This window comes from Acanthaster planci, linkage group LG19 (genome assembly GCF_054643075.1).
Source record: "Acanthaster planci isolate LZ-2023a linkage group LG19, COTS_SCS, whole genome shotgun sequence".
Lineage (NCBI taxonomy): Eukaryota > Metazoa > Echinodermata > Asteroidea > Valvatida > Acanthasteridae > Acanthaster > Acanthaster planci.
Genome location: NC_141795.1, coordinates 3,417,578 through 3,432,344, shown reverse-complemented (window position 1 = coordinate 3,432,344; position 14,767 = coordinate 3,417,578). Strand labels below are relative to the sequence as shown.

Genomic DNA, 14,767 nt, shown 5'->3' with positions numbered 1-14,767 from the left:
AGTCGCAGATGCTGATTGAAATGGAAAATTGCTTTCCGATGAAAGATGAATGTCTTCCGTCCTCTTTACGACAACGATCAGAATCATTTTCGGTCACGAAGCTTCAGAATAATTTTTCCCATTGCCAAAGGTGACAATCTCCTGTCAGTCCCGACAAACTAGCTTAGCCCTAACCCCATAGGGTGCATGTAAAATCATACTGACATCAAATCAAGGCTTTACAATTAAACCGACAGTAGATTACTTGTATCGTGTATTCATTTTCCTATGGTCACCCTCCGCTCTGTGAAGCGTCCCCGTTAGTTTATAAAATTCTGCAGAGTATCTGAACTATACAAATATGTTATTAAGGGAAGAGTTCCACATACGGATGCCAGTAATTATTCCCTACAGTCACCTTTAGCCCTCAAAAAGAAAAATACACGTCCAGAAAAGGTCAATTTAGGAGGGAAAAACAAGTCGTTTACCAGGAAAACACTTAAAATTTTTCAGACCAGTCTCATAGGGTTTGTGCACGGGGTGTCAAGCGACGTCCGTATGTGGAACTCTTTCCGTTATTAATTAGGCCTACATAATTATAATCTCTATAGAAACCTTCCGGTTGGAACACCTAAAACCCACAGCACCGTTGAACGGGTAAAACAACAGAGAAAAGCCTGATTGGAAAATGCGCTGGAAAATTCCTACCATGATCATGATATGAGGCCCAGGGTTTGTTTCCTACTTCAGCAACACAAGGCTAACAGATGTTACAATCATAGCAGTGGTAAGGCAAAGCCAGTAATTACCAAGTACCCCCTCATCGGTTGAAAAGGGCCGTATTAGTCGGGAGTTTGCATTTTGTTGTTGGCGATGCAACTGTAATTCGTGCATTTCATGCTCCTTTGTGAACCGGCGACGTCCAGTTCCTACCAAAGGAGCCTGCGTTACTAGGAAAATTGCGCCCTCTCTTGATCAAGCTCAGGCTGACAACAGATGACATCATTTCCGCACCATTAATGGCATTACTGCCAAATCGCACTGGCATCAACCGTGGTCGAGATGCCAGAACAGAGCCTATGCTCTTGCGTAAGGACCAGCGACAGAATCGAATCAGCCCGCAATCACGGGTAAACGAACTCAACAAAATGGGGGCAATTCGCAGCCGTTGATGACTCTTACGGTGAAAGTTAATTTCAGAACTTGAGTCGGAGACTAACCCGCGCAATCAGACTGCCTCGCGTAATTACATCTCGATGCTGTGAAATCATCAATTCCAAAAATCGTCTGTCATCGTGTTTGCCAGACGAAAGTCTCTCGCTGGAAATTAATTTCCTTTTGATTAACGAACAAGCAGAAGGCGCAACATGTACAATTGACCTACAAAATGTCAGTTTTGCAAGGGCAACGGATGGGGTAAAACGTCTTTTTATGGAAAACACTTCGTTTGCTGGGGGAAAGCGTTAAAATTATAAGCAGTTGAAAGTACATGTAATTCTAATAGGCAACAAACAAAAATAATGGAAAAAACGACCTCTACTCTATCAATCGAGCTTGCATAGGGGCATCTGTATATTCTAATATCGTTAAAGATCAACAGTGCAGTTCGTGACCAGAAGAGCTTATTTGTTATAAAAACTTGCATTTTAAAGATGATTTTATGAGACCGACGCGCTGAATTATGGTTCAATCATAGGCCATTACCCGTAGTCGTAGTAATTGTCAGCGACACATCATCAACTAAAGAAGTGTATCCTTCACCCTTAATGAATATTTTCCCGATCGATAGTCCCAACTTTAGAGCGTAGTTCTCACACGATAGACTGTTTCTGAATACACGGCACTCAACGGCTCGACTGCTGTCGTCGCTCCGTCTAGTTCACTGAGTTGACTGCTTGAAAAGGAACGACAAAATTAGACCTGATACAGATCTCAAGCTACGGACGGAGTCATCAGAACGCCTTGTATAAAACGAAACATCGTAATTTTCAAGCGCCCAGCAGCGGCGGCTCTAGTTTTTAATTTCCAGCGTCATAAAACTCCACTTCTTGATCAAGTTTTCGACATTCTCTTGAGAGAGGAATGTCCGACTTTTACAGGTCTGACACACCGAGGTACCTCATAACTCATGCATTAAGTCTTACGATGCAATGAATCGTAATCCGGCATAAAGTTTCATCAGTGAATATTGTGTGTGTCTTCAGAGCGCAAAAAAGGCCTGACTCCATTAATGGGGCACATAATATGGACTTTTCTATCATACTAATGCTAGCTCAACACCTTAAATAATACATGGCTTTTTTACACCGTAAATTATGGACTAAATTTGATGTAGGAGGATTTTTCATGGTTACCCGTCTCTCGAGCTGCGGTTTTATCAAAGGTGCACAGCATACAAAACTATGGTGTAACTTTAACAGCCTTTGGTATGCATTATTTGGACACAGCGTTACATTGGTGTGGCCTTAAATACACACCAAATTGAACACTAAATTAATACCACATTTTTTGCCATGTCTTTTGAGAAGACCGGTTTCCACTGGATGTGGACGCTTGCTTAAAAAGATCAATGAGCAATGGAGAATCTTTTCCCCGATTGGATGGGTGGGCTTGTCAATGGGCAAAGTGCTACTTTCGCGCCCTGCTCACGTCCTCATAGAGATTAACGGCCAGTTTTCGATTCTGCAGAGAGAGAGAGAGCTTCAGTGAAATTTCTGAGTGGGGAAACCCCGCACTGTCTTCAGTAAGATGAAAATTGAGAGCCACCAGGCCTGCACTTTTTGCCAGATGCGGCGCCTCTCCTGGGATAGAGACCATTACGTACTCGCCAAGAAGGCTGCAGATGGCCCAACCTCCCCAGTTAAGTGCCAGGTGGTAAGAGGAGAGGAGAACATCCCAGCCAAATAAAATGATTTCCATCCACTTGAAATCAATGAAGGTGATTTTGAATACACAATGCACCAAGCTAAGATGACAGTTTAATGCTGTAAATGATGCTTCCTTCGAGATATTTCACGGATAACCGATTCAAGTGTCTTTTTAGTTTCCTCTTTGCACCTCCAATAGACCACGATAAACATTGCATTACGTCATTATGTTTTACGTTTATTTCCGAGGAGTCTTGAGGTACAAGCTTAGGTCCTTGTCATAATTATGATGAAAGAGGATTCTTGGCAAAGTGACGTGGGGGCACCTTTAGTTGAACCCAAACAAATTACTTGCGGCTTGCAGGATATAAACCCTGTCCCCTTCAAGATTTCAAATGGAGGGGGGGTGGGGGAGGAGCACAGATACCCACGGGGGATGTGATCCCAGCAGTCTCTATGGTTAACGTCTGTGGCTACTGAGAACAGAAATAGGGCATCAAAAATTACACACCTCGTATAAAAAAAACCGGTGACAGTTCGTAATGTGCAGCGAACAGCCAGTATATTTGACGTTCACGATCCATTAGATCCTTCATTTCCTGTCTTCATCCCGTCAGTTTAACAAGATTATGATATTTTGCCAGGTTCCCTCCTCTTACAAGGGGCTGTCAGACTTTACAAAATGGATCTCCCCTAGGCCACCCCTGCAGTCCCTTGATGAACGGCGCGCGTCGAATTCTCTATCAACAACCTAGTCCTACACGCTTGTTATTTTTCAGTACTGCGGGCGTATGTGCGTTGGTGACAAGACACGATATAGGTCGGTTGTGTCGGCTAACGAGACATGACGGGTAGCAGTGGGAAGGGGTGCAGGAATGGAGTGTGTGTGTGTGGAGGGGGGAGTTTGAACCACCAGCCCGACTGCTGCATGAATCACTAGACATGCGCCCATCAAGCCAGATTACTGATTCACGATCAAGGTAATTGGTTCGAAGATGAGTCCATGAAGACTCTATAGGCACAAAGAGTGCACAGTAGCCTGAAGATGATTCTTCGTGTGCCGGAAGTGCATCGATTGGCGACGGCATTTTGACCACGGGAATTTGATATTGTGCTGTGATGCGTTACTTTGTAACCGTCGTTTTTTAATCTATTAATTGGGTGAAATTGGCAGGAATGCAGCAAGGTCATAAAACTCTCGTACTATTAGTTTTATTCTCAAAAATGTAAATGACCGATGTTAGCGCAGCTATGAAGAAATCCTGCAACAACTCTCCAATGAGGTGATTTCCAGGTAGTCGCAAAGTCAGTGCGGCGGTCTTTCCACTGATCCAATCCCCGCCTTTGTGCTATCAGCCGATAAGGTGCACCATAATTTTGTTAGGCGATATAGAACCCATTACAGCGACCGTCTCCGACACAAGCAAATTGAAGGCATCTGTCAACGGCTGAAGTTGCCAAGGAGAATTTAAATTTGTTTCTTGTTTCCGTTTGCGCGAGGCAGGAGAACCTTAAGAGGCATACGCCAAAGATACCATTAATCATCCAACGCTCTCCGAAGACGCGAAAAGATCTGCCGTTCTGCCCACTGGTTGTTTGTCTACAGCACAAACTTAACGTATACGGTAAAGCTAAAAACAAGAAATGTAAATGAATGCCATCAGTTCAAATGAAATTTTGTAATATAAATTTTCTTACATCATCATAAGGCACTAGATCCGTGACATCTCGATTACGGAAGCATTAGGACAATCGTTGAAAGATCATTGTAATCTTTTAATTACTGGGAGATTTACACTCACGCTGCTGTCAAGATCACTTTCGCTACACGCTTTCTTTGGTAAGCTTCGGTTATAGCGCCCTCGCGAGTAAAATGCAAAGAAAGCATTCTGAGCCTCTAACTGCGGGGAATTCGCTTACGGAAAGATCAGTGGATAAGTATCACAAATATCTTAGTCGAAGACGTCATTCCCGACGTCACTTAATAACACATTTCTTTTTGAGCTGCAGGTGACCAAACCTGAACAAATAAAATTACATCCGTTTTAAATAAATCCGTTAATTAAATCCGATCATATCCGTTTGTTTTAAACTTTGTGCTAGTGCTGCAGCTGACGCAGTCGCGTTTCTAGCTGGTGACATTCCTTCCAGGATAGCTTTGACTTGAGAAGGGATTGGAACCACTACAGGAAAGTTATGCTGGCATGCTTTGCTTGGTTTTAAATCACAATGTGATATGGAAAAACCCACGCACGTACGTGTGCCTTGACAATAAATCAGTAAGTACCGTCAAAAGTGAGGGCGCTATTGACATTGTACGAAAGGTGGATCGTACGGCCCCGGGGCCGGCCCCGCGCTAGCGCTCGCAGTGCTATACGATCATTGATGTCACTCACACACGTTTGGAGCGATCAGCCACGATTTAGCCGGCGGGAAGTGTGGCTGATGTTTTCAACTTTTCAGCAGTGACATTTGCAGTCGACGGTGGAAGTTGGAACGACAAATAAATCGTTGAAGAATAATATTGAAACTAAAAAACACCACTTTACCCGGACAATAAGTTAGTTACTCAAGTATATATACAGGCGTGACATTAATGTGTCGACCTCTGCACGAAAGAAGTTCACGTAGGGTAGGGTGTGATGCAGTGGTGTAACTCGGGGGGGGGGGCATGTGCCTTCCCCCCCAGCGGATACTTGTGCCCTCCAAATGCCCCTCCCCCATATGAAATCTTTGTTGAGTTTATGCACCCCCGGTGCCCCTGAAAATTTCGCCCTTGTTACGCCAATGGTGTGATAGCGTTGTGCGGTCTCGCACAGGTCCACACGTTTCCCCCTCTCTGAAAAACAGTTTCAGAGGCATTTTGGAGTCACGGCTACATAGCCGTGACAAAATGAAGTAGGACAGTCCAGGAATCATCATCAAAAATCTAGCTTGAGGAAGTTATCCTAGTGGGAGAAAAAGAAGCATTTTCCCGAGTTCTCTTAGCCATGAAGTACAAAGGAATGTCCACACTTCGTATGTGAAACAAGTATGGGTGTGTGTGTTTGAGGAGGGCTCATCGTAGCCTGGTTTCTTCTACTTCCAACCGATCGTTTAATGACCCTTCAACAAATAAGCCTAGACTGAATGGACTTTTTGGACTTGTGATGACTCGGCTCGGACTCCGTATGACTCCGACTCCGACTCGACTAGTGTTGGTTGGACAAGGGAAAAACCAGTTCGACCCCACTCGGCCGGCTACATTTGAAAAGGGGGGGGGGTTCAAATGGCTTAAGAAAAAACGATTCGCTATCAATTGTCTGATCAATTTTTACATTTTGCCAGAAAAATCTCTACTCTAGTTACCTCAGACAGCTTCTGTAATGTCGATATACATGCAAGTACTTGCACACGTTGTGCCAGAGTCGATTCTGGAGAAACAAACACAAACAGCGAGGTTGTAGAACTATGTACACATTTTATTGAAAACATTGTTATTATTAACAAAGTAGTTACTGTTTTAAAATTTTCAGCCTAGAGTCTACCGTTTGTAAGTAATTCGTGAGTTATTTACAGTGGTATTCAATAAATCAATTATTCGGATTTTCATCACAAACATACAATCACTTTCTATAAGATCTGCGAATTTTTTGAGGTTGACTACAGAAATCTAGGAACTCTAATAATGCTCACGGCAAAAAAAAATCAAAGTAATAACACTTGGGAGACGGTGAATTTAACAGACGGCAGAAATAGAAAACCTCTTTACATTAGTTCACTTGAAGAACAAATTGAAAGAGTGTACGGCCTCGTTCAAACTATGACCTATAGCAGCGATCCAGACGGGACTTTTAGTTGGTGAAACACCGACGCATTTTCCAGAGGGAAAAGGTACATATCCTCCTCTAGACGTTTGCTCATGGTTCATACAATATTTGTGGGCCTTATTTTCTTAAAGGCGCACTCGACTGTAACTTCCATGATGCACTTCAGATGTGAAGCATTTCAGATACTTCAGACATGACGCTTCAGATATATCGATACTAGTATCGATAATTAAATAAGGCTGTCACAGCTTTTCAATCAATACGAGACGCGTGGATGATTTCACAACAGTGGCTTAAAGAAAAATATGAATGGAGTTAATGGGATCAGAAGCACTTCCCCCGGAAAGTTATAATCTGAATTTCTGAACTGGTTATTTCGCCCATACAAAAACTAGAAGCTGATCTACTGTTCATGAACGGAACCCCCATTCAAAGAGTACCGGCCCGAGTTGCACAAAATCCTTGGTGTAGAACCCTTCGCTTAAGTCAAAGTTACGACTGAAGAAGCAGGTAAGTCGAACCTGGATGCGGCAAGAACACATGATTCGTCTGTAACAATCACGTGCAGACATTGACTTTTTTTTAGGATATAAAGAAAGAAAATATATAGTTGTCTCGGTCCTTGGGAAAAAGTCTGAGCTTCAAAGCAGAAACTGTTCGAACAAAGTTTGGAGCCAAGAAAGCAAAATCAATGCCAGACCTCAGCAACTGACCCCAAATTACATTTTTACTTTTAAGTTGAACTGAACAGCACACCGGCCCTGACGCCAATGAGATGAACACATTCGGTGACTGATCCCAGCTTGTTCGTGTTTTTACAAAGGCTATTCGACTCAAGCTTTTTATTTTCTCTCACAAGCGCTTGGAAGCAAATAAAAATACTCTGAACTCGGGTCTTGTTTTAGGCAATCGGATGCTTCCGGGGAAGACCAAAATGACATTGCATTGAGTCGGTGTATTCAACTCACTCAACAGAAGCCCAAAGAGGGATACGAAGCGAGGTTTGGGAGGCCCGATGAAACGTTCCTGACCACCGATTTCTGCTTCAAAGCTCAATCAAACTGACCCCGAACACGTACAGCACCGTGTACAACAATTCTCCAGTCTCCATAGACAGAGAGAGGAAGTACAAAATCATTACAGACATCGTCGGAAGAAGGGAACAAAAAAGATGCGTCTCATGACGAACAAGCCCTACCTCTGAACTGTATACAATGTGACCGCTCGCTATCACTCTCATACAAAACATTTCAAATTGAAGTACAAAGTTCTGTCTTTTCCCCTCTCATTTACACTCATTTACAGTGGGACAGACAGCTGTAGAAAAAAATACGAATAATACAGGTACACTGTTTAAAAAAATCCATGTACCGTTTCACAATAAGTTAATTTTGTTTACAATTGAGGGATATACACTTGTAATATTTATTTGTATAAAAACTGGCACAGTGTTTCAGTAAGCTGTGTCTGGTATTTACAACACTTGTTAACTCTGTCGTTTAGTAATACATGTACAACCATGGTATATAACTAGGAGGTAAGAACGACACCATATGCATATGGTAATTGGCTCAACGAAACGGAACTGTTTTGTTGAACATTGAAGGTCATCTGATTATTAAAAAAATAGTAACTAAACCTTGCTTTATAATAACGCTAGAACTGTGGGGGATTTTTTGTGAGTTGACATTGTTGGCTTTCAAGCACGCGACCAACTGGTTTCTTCAAACAATACATGGTGCTGTGTCATGGCCGGTGCAATATTCAGATATAACAATATTTCTGATTGGACACAGTCAGCTGACAAAGGCTTCAAGGTCTTTCTGAAACTACACAGGATAACAGAAGTAAAACAGTAACCACAAAGTACAGGCTGTAACCAGAGCAAAAAGTCTGGGAATCAGTTTTGCAAAACGCATGTGATACACTAGGCGGAACTTGATAGGAGGCTACGTACACAAGGCCCCATGACAAGAACGAAATGTTCACTTTTCAGACGGTTTCAAAATCTGGTAAGACTGGTATGCATAAATGCGCACGTACCCAGCAGGCAACAAGATAGAGGAATCAGGGATCTGGAGACTTGGCTTTGGTTTGGAAGTGCGAATGAGAAAGGATGCGTTGGTAACATGCAACAATAGGGACCCATCAGAAATGGTACAGATGCAGGACGCAGCTCGCAAAAAAAAATGGGCAGTTACAATGGAAAAACTCATGAGTGTTACTCGCGAGCGCAGTGATGTGAAATGAATATCGCTTACAGTATGTGAGATGAATTAACCACACAAAGCTAGGATGTTAACCAACTAGTTTTTTAGGAGCAGCATGCAAATCACGTGCGCGTACCATTCCTAATGGTCCATAATATTCCCTTGGAGCAATGCAGCATGCGCAACCGATTTGGGCCTGAACTATGGCCGTACCCCTTGAAGCCTGTGTGAAAGGTCTGAGTACATGACATGCCTTGACCGCAACGACCATTCAACTGCCGGTCCAGCCTCTCCCTAAATCACCAGTGAGGGCACACTTGTGCATGCACCCATCTATACCGCAGAGAATATATGAAAATTCAACAGTGATTGATTTGTTATGTTTTCTGAACCTGTAGATGATAAAAAGGTTTATTTTTGGGACCCTACTATTCAGACAACTTTTTGTTTACACTGAAAAAGTTTCCCCACTTTGGCACTGAGTTCAACGGCAGCGACGTAGAAAATATCACCGATGACAGGTCACTAAATAAGTCTTTTTTATTTTAAGACTTGGTTTAACACTATCATGCAGTATAAAAGTATTACTAACTTCATCTTGTGTCACTTCTGAATTTGGACCGAACACTTCGGACACTAGGCCTGCCTTTCTGGTAAGGGGACTAATGTAGGACTTGATTGCAGTAACTGAGGACTTTGGCTCATGGAAAAACAATGCAACTGGCTGTGGCAAAAAGTTCTGGCAAATGACCGCAATGTTTAAGTTCTGTATGTTGATACCGAGATGATGTCTGTGGTGTAAATGAAGAGCGTGAAAAGAAACAGGAAATACACACAGAGATTACTGGCAGTGTTCGCATGAATCTATAACATGGGCAGCTCAGCAGTTTATCAGAGCTGTGGCCTTACTGTAAAAAAAAAAGGAAAGAAACGTAAGCCTGAAAGGAAAACCCTATGGTTTGAACTTTCAAGCTGTTCATGGATAAGAATGAGTATTTGGATACAAGTAAGCTGGAAATGCAGACATATTTGCCAAAGGACTCAAACCCAAGCCCTGGGGCTCGTACTCTTGCGAGTATCTATACATTCCTTGCTACATGAGTCTCACGCTGTGACTCATGTACCTCCTTAATCAAAAATGCTCAGCAAAGCTCTGATAAGCAGGCTTGATTCTTACTGCACCGAACGAGTTTCTCCAGAACTTGGAAAAAGGATTGAGTCAGAGCTCCACAAGTTATCAAAAGTAATAGCAATAAATACATGAAAATAAACAGGAGGAGGAAAATTAATACTTGGTTTGCTGACGAAATTTTTTTCGGAAGGTATTTCAGCTAGAACAAAATGCGAGTGCTTTCATGTGATTAAAAACCAACCTCCAACAGGAGGGCCCATCCCAGGGGGATTTAACACAATTTCCCAATCAACCTTGTTATTGTCAAATGCAAACAAACAAAAACTACCTCCAGTGTCAGTCCTGAGGAAGCAACGGAAGGGGATTTGGCAAGGACAGCAACAACTCAGAGCCGAGGCGAACCGAGAGAGAAATGTGGCGGTGGGGGACAGAGCGATAGTTCTCTTGCAAGGCTTGAGGAAAGAAAACTGAGCAAGCACCAGTTGCATAATCAGAGAACAATTTGACAAATTATTTCGGCAGTGTTCTTTTGTGCAAATGGGACACATATGAGTCTGGGGGGGATAATGCAATATACTTTTTTTCGGTTTTAAGATCAGCTTGGAGGAACTTTGGCGCTGTACACGGAGCAGTCATTTTCACAGAAAGCAGAAGCTTGAAAAGTAAATTTGTTGCTATGGAGGACCTTTATGCGTAATGGGAAAGACGCAGGGAGCTTAATAATTTGGCAAACACACTAACTTGAATACTTTTAAGTAATAATGAATATTCACATTCTCTGCATCTTTCCCATAATACATGGTCTGTGAATATGTGAAAAGTAAATGTGACTCTCTGACTTTTAATTCATATCTACAATGTCTGAGTCAAGCTGGCTTAAGTACAACTAAGTAGAGAGCTTGCCTTTTTCTAATGGGAATAAAAACATTCATGAAACAGTCACAGGGACATTCGTCTGCATAAATACCAAATTATAATCCCCTCAGTGACTGTTTCATGAAGTACTCACACTCAAGGCAACAACTTAAAACAGGTTGACAAATTCTCCCATGTACAGAAAGAAACGAAGGATAAGTGTCTTTTTTTTTCCTGGAGAAATTAAATCATTAAGCTGGTGGAAAACAAACCCTAAGTACCCGTTTCTGCGAGACGAAAAAAATGCTCCGAGGGCTGAGAGAATTTGTCAACCAAAACAATTCAAAAATGAATCTACTTGTCCCACTGTGCTATGCACAATTACATGTAAGTTTCAATACGGGAGGGCAGTGCGTACAAAAACAAAATGCAAAGCAATGGCTCTCCGGGTGTGAACCCAGGTGACCCTTATGCATGACCGATAGAGGGCGCCATTCAAAAGACGCCAAACGTCACTAATACTGATTCGCAAAGAGTCCTTTGAAGAATATTTATATGACGTTACTCACTGCAACCCCACTTTATCCAACACTCCTGGGTGTGCCCATAGAATGATACTTGTTACAACAGGCCATAAGCAGCAGCCAAGTTCCAGTTCAACACAGATTTTGCCTCTGCAGACTTCTCCGCCTTTGTGTGCTCGGGCAAAACAAATAGGGCACGCAGCGTGTTTTAACGTCAACCAGAGGGGAGCCCATTTGCACTTGACGCTTCAAACCAGTCAGCCACGCCCGAGTCCACAGCTAGTTTGTCCCAACACGCAAAGCGGTTAAAAAATTGAACACCCCAGAAGTATCTTTGTTTTTATTTTACGGATGCACCGGGTCACTGGAGGGGCTGTGAGAGCCACTGCTTTGAGAGAGGTGGGTGGGAAGAGGGGGGGGAGGGGGAAGCGATATATACAACTCTGGGTGTGTTACACCTTGAAGTCTTCCTCTTGCATCTTGGCTAACGTCTTCTTGACTCGCAGCATGGTGAGGCGGGCAGCTGGGTTGGGGTGCCAACACTGCGTCATGACTCTTGCTATTGAAAGAAGGCTCTGAGTGGAGACAAAACAAGGGAATATCAGCCGACATCTGTCCAACAGAAGTCTGAAGTTTACGAGCTTCCCCACAAGTGCAGTGACTTGAGAGGCTTTTGAGAAGTTTGTAGGATCAATAGGAAACCAGGCAAGTGCCTGGGAAACCGAGGGGGGGGGAATTTCCAAACTGCACAAAATCAAGTATAGTGTTTTTCTCTTGGTAACAGCATACGCGACAGGCACAAAACAAGGAAATTGGCTGATCTGAGATTTTGTTGCAAGCCTCTGGAACTGAGTTGAGCCACTCGAGATGGCCTTGTACGGATAGCAAATCAGAATTATCTAACATCACACAGCAGGAATCTGTGATTACATATACTGTGGGATTTGAGCAAAAAGTGGCAGTTGAAAATACAATTCCAGTCACGAGTGCTTCGTCAACTTTGATGAGGACAGACTGAGTGTGGGGAACATGTCAAGGTCACAGAGCTGCCAACCACCTATCACGTGCTATGATCCAAACGGTCCATACACAAACTCTTGACTTTGAAGTCGCATCAATCAACTTGTTGCTACTGATGCAAGAACTTTTCCCAGTGGACGCATGCATCCATAAAAACCCGAATCCTGCCAAGTCTTTGCGCACAAGGTGTTCCACTGTGTAAAAAATCTGACCACTTGGTGCCAAGCCATATTATGAATCAATTAGTTTCTCCGCCAAGGATCCCAATACTCACGTCGTCACCACTCCACCTGTTTGGAATGTCTGGTCTTCTTCTCTCCTGAATGACAACCTTCTGCATTTCCTCATAGGTTGGGTTGGAGCTGGGGACAAAGTCGAAGTACGGCACCTGGGCATCTTCAACTATTCCTGAAGAATCCAATCAAAACATGAAACCGATGAAATCTGACACTCCAGTGGTACCATCACACTTCCAAAGAAAAGCACAACTTGTTGCGCTAAGTACTGGTGTGCCATGAAGTTTGCATATGCATGAATTTATACTCTAAAACCGAATCCCAGTGTTCACGTCAATGCAGCCGCTGTTCTGTGCATGAAGCCATGTGCAATGCCATCAGAGACGCTGCATTTTGCAGTGTCAAACTTTCATGCTGCAAACAACAGCCCGGTCTCAAAAGCCAAGTTACAAACTAAGTGAAAAAAACTGACAAAAGGGTTCCTTTATCATGTCCACAAAGCAAACATGTGAGTGCATGGTCTTGGGACCGGACTTAATTTGCAGCTGTGCTGGTTGACGAGAAAGAGAAAAAAAAAATGAAATAAAAGGTTACCAACCTCTCGTTACGCATCTCCTTGCGATTTCCCAAAGGACGAGACCAAAGGAGTAGACGTCGGCATTCTTGTACGATTCAAAGGCATTTGTATTCATTGTGCCGTCCAGTGCCTCGGGCGCCATATACCGCTTGTTGCCCGCTCTGCATTTGGTCGGTAAGTCAACCTCGTTGCTCTCACTGGAAGAAGAACATCCAAAAATGGGAAAAAAATTGTGAACAAACTGGAGCAGCGTTGGCAAAAATGGAAAAAAAAACAAAACAAAAAGACCAACTGCAGTGCCCAACCTTGATCCTACTTCTTTGAACACTGAAAGAGTTCACGTCGAAGTCTGAACCAAGTTGGCGAGTCAAAATTGATTTGCCCTTTCTCTTTCACACAGAAACACTTACACCAATATTATGCCATTTTAGTCAATTCCACTGTCAATTCCAACCTCCTTATCCCCTTCAACATCACAACCCAAAGTTTCAACTACAGTAAATTGGCATCACACGTCTCTTTGTTCCACTTCAAAATTGTTTTTTCCTTGTCACCAGCAAGTCTATTAAAGTTAACCGACAACAACTCCTATTTTGATGTGGGCCTTGCGCAGATTCAAATTGAATATACTGTCCACATTTCTGAGGTTGTGGTTTTCACAACAACATGTCGGATTAAATTGTCTCGGTTCCTGGATGTTAATAACATTTTAATTGGCTTCTGGTAGTACTTCAAAGCCGGTAATAACAATCGACATGGCCTCTGAAGCTTCACTGAAGTAGGCAAAGAAATCATCGGCTTCTGTCGAATCACTTTCCTGGCTCGGCTGTGGGCAATCTAGTTAAATCAAATCAATCGTCTGAAGAATTAAAAATGACGGGAGCCGCATCACAGCACTTATTTTTCCTTTCGGGGAAACTGGCACCCCACTGCAATCAGTGACACTTCCTCAACAGGAAATCGTTCAATTTTGGGACTCCAACAAACACCCTGGCCGTCCACCAACTCCCCCCCCCCCACAGGCGAGCTTGTCCTGTTGGGATGTCGGGGAGGGAGCATTCCAAAAGGCATAATTATCACCTCCCCCCCATTGACATGGCCACATCCTGATCTAGTTTCCCTGCACGTGGCATTTCTCAAAACAAATGACAGCTTGCGTGGTCGATTTTTTACAGACCTTCTAAGTTCATTTCACCTGGAAGATTTTTCAGCTGATCAACACTGTAACACTGAGCAGTTACCCCTAAACTGCCTCAACTTGAAGACTTAGCGGCACACAAGATTTGGCCACTTGGTTTTGCCCTCAAACGTTTTTGCAACACAACTGCATTCACAAACAGGTCTCTTTGATCTGTTGCTTCACTGGGGTATTGTAAAACACTTTCAGCCGAAAGAATCAGCGTGAGATGTTTGCATGCAGGTACTGTGCCGGTTTGCGCATGTGTGACACCGAGTACGCCCGACTTTCATCTGAATGCGTACAAACTGGCCACATCTTGCATGGGCTCCAGTAGCGATGCCATGTCCCCCTCTATCAACACTGACAAGGGACCTGGGC

At 43.2% G+C, this 14,767-nt stretch overlaps 1 protein-coding gene across 1 annotated transcript in view; it reads right to left on the bottom strand.

Annotated features, from left to right (window-relative positions):
• Positions 1-6,286: 6,286 nt before the first annotated feature.
• Positions 6,287-14,767, bottom strand: part of LOC110978597 (bone morphogenetic protein receptor type-1B-like) — a 77,636-nt gene continuing 69,155 nt past the window's right edge. The window contains exons 8-10 of the mRNA XM_022233752.2: positions 13,231-13,406; positions 12,671-12,804; positions 6,287-11,951 (exon numbers count right to left, since the gene is read on the bottom strand). Coding sequence (XP_022089444.2) covers positions 11,829-11,951; positions 12,671-12,804; positions 13,231-13,406 — 433 coding nt within the window. The 3' untranslated portion in view covers positions 6,287-11,828. The remainder of the gene's footprint in view (positions 11,952-12,670; positions 12,805-13,230; positions 13,407-14,767) is intronic.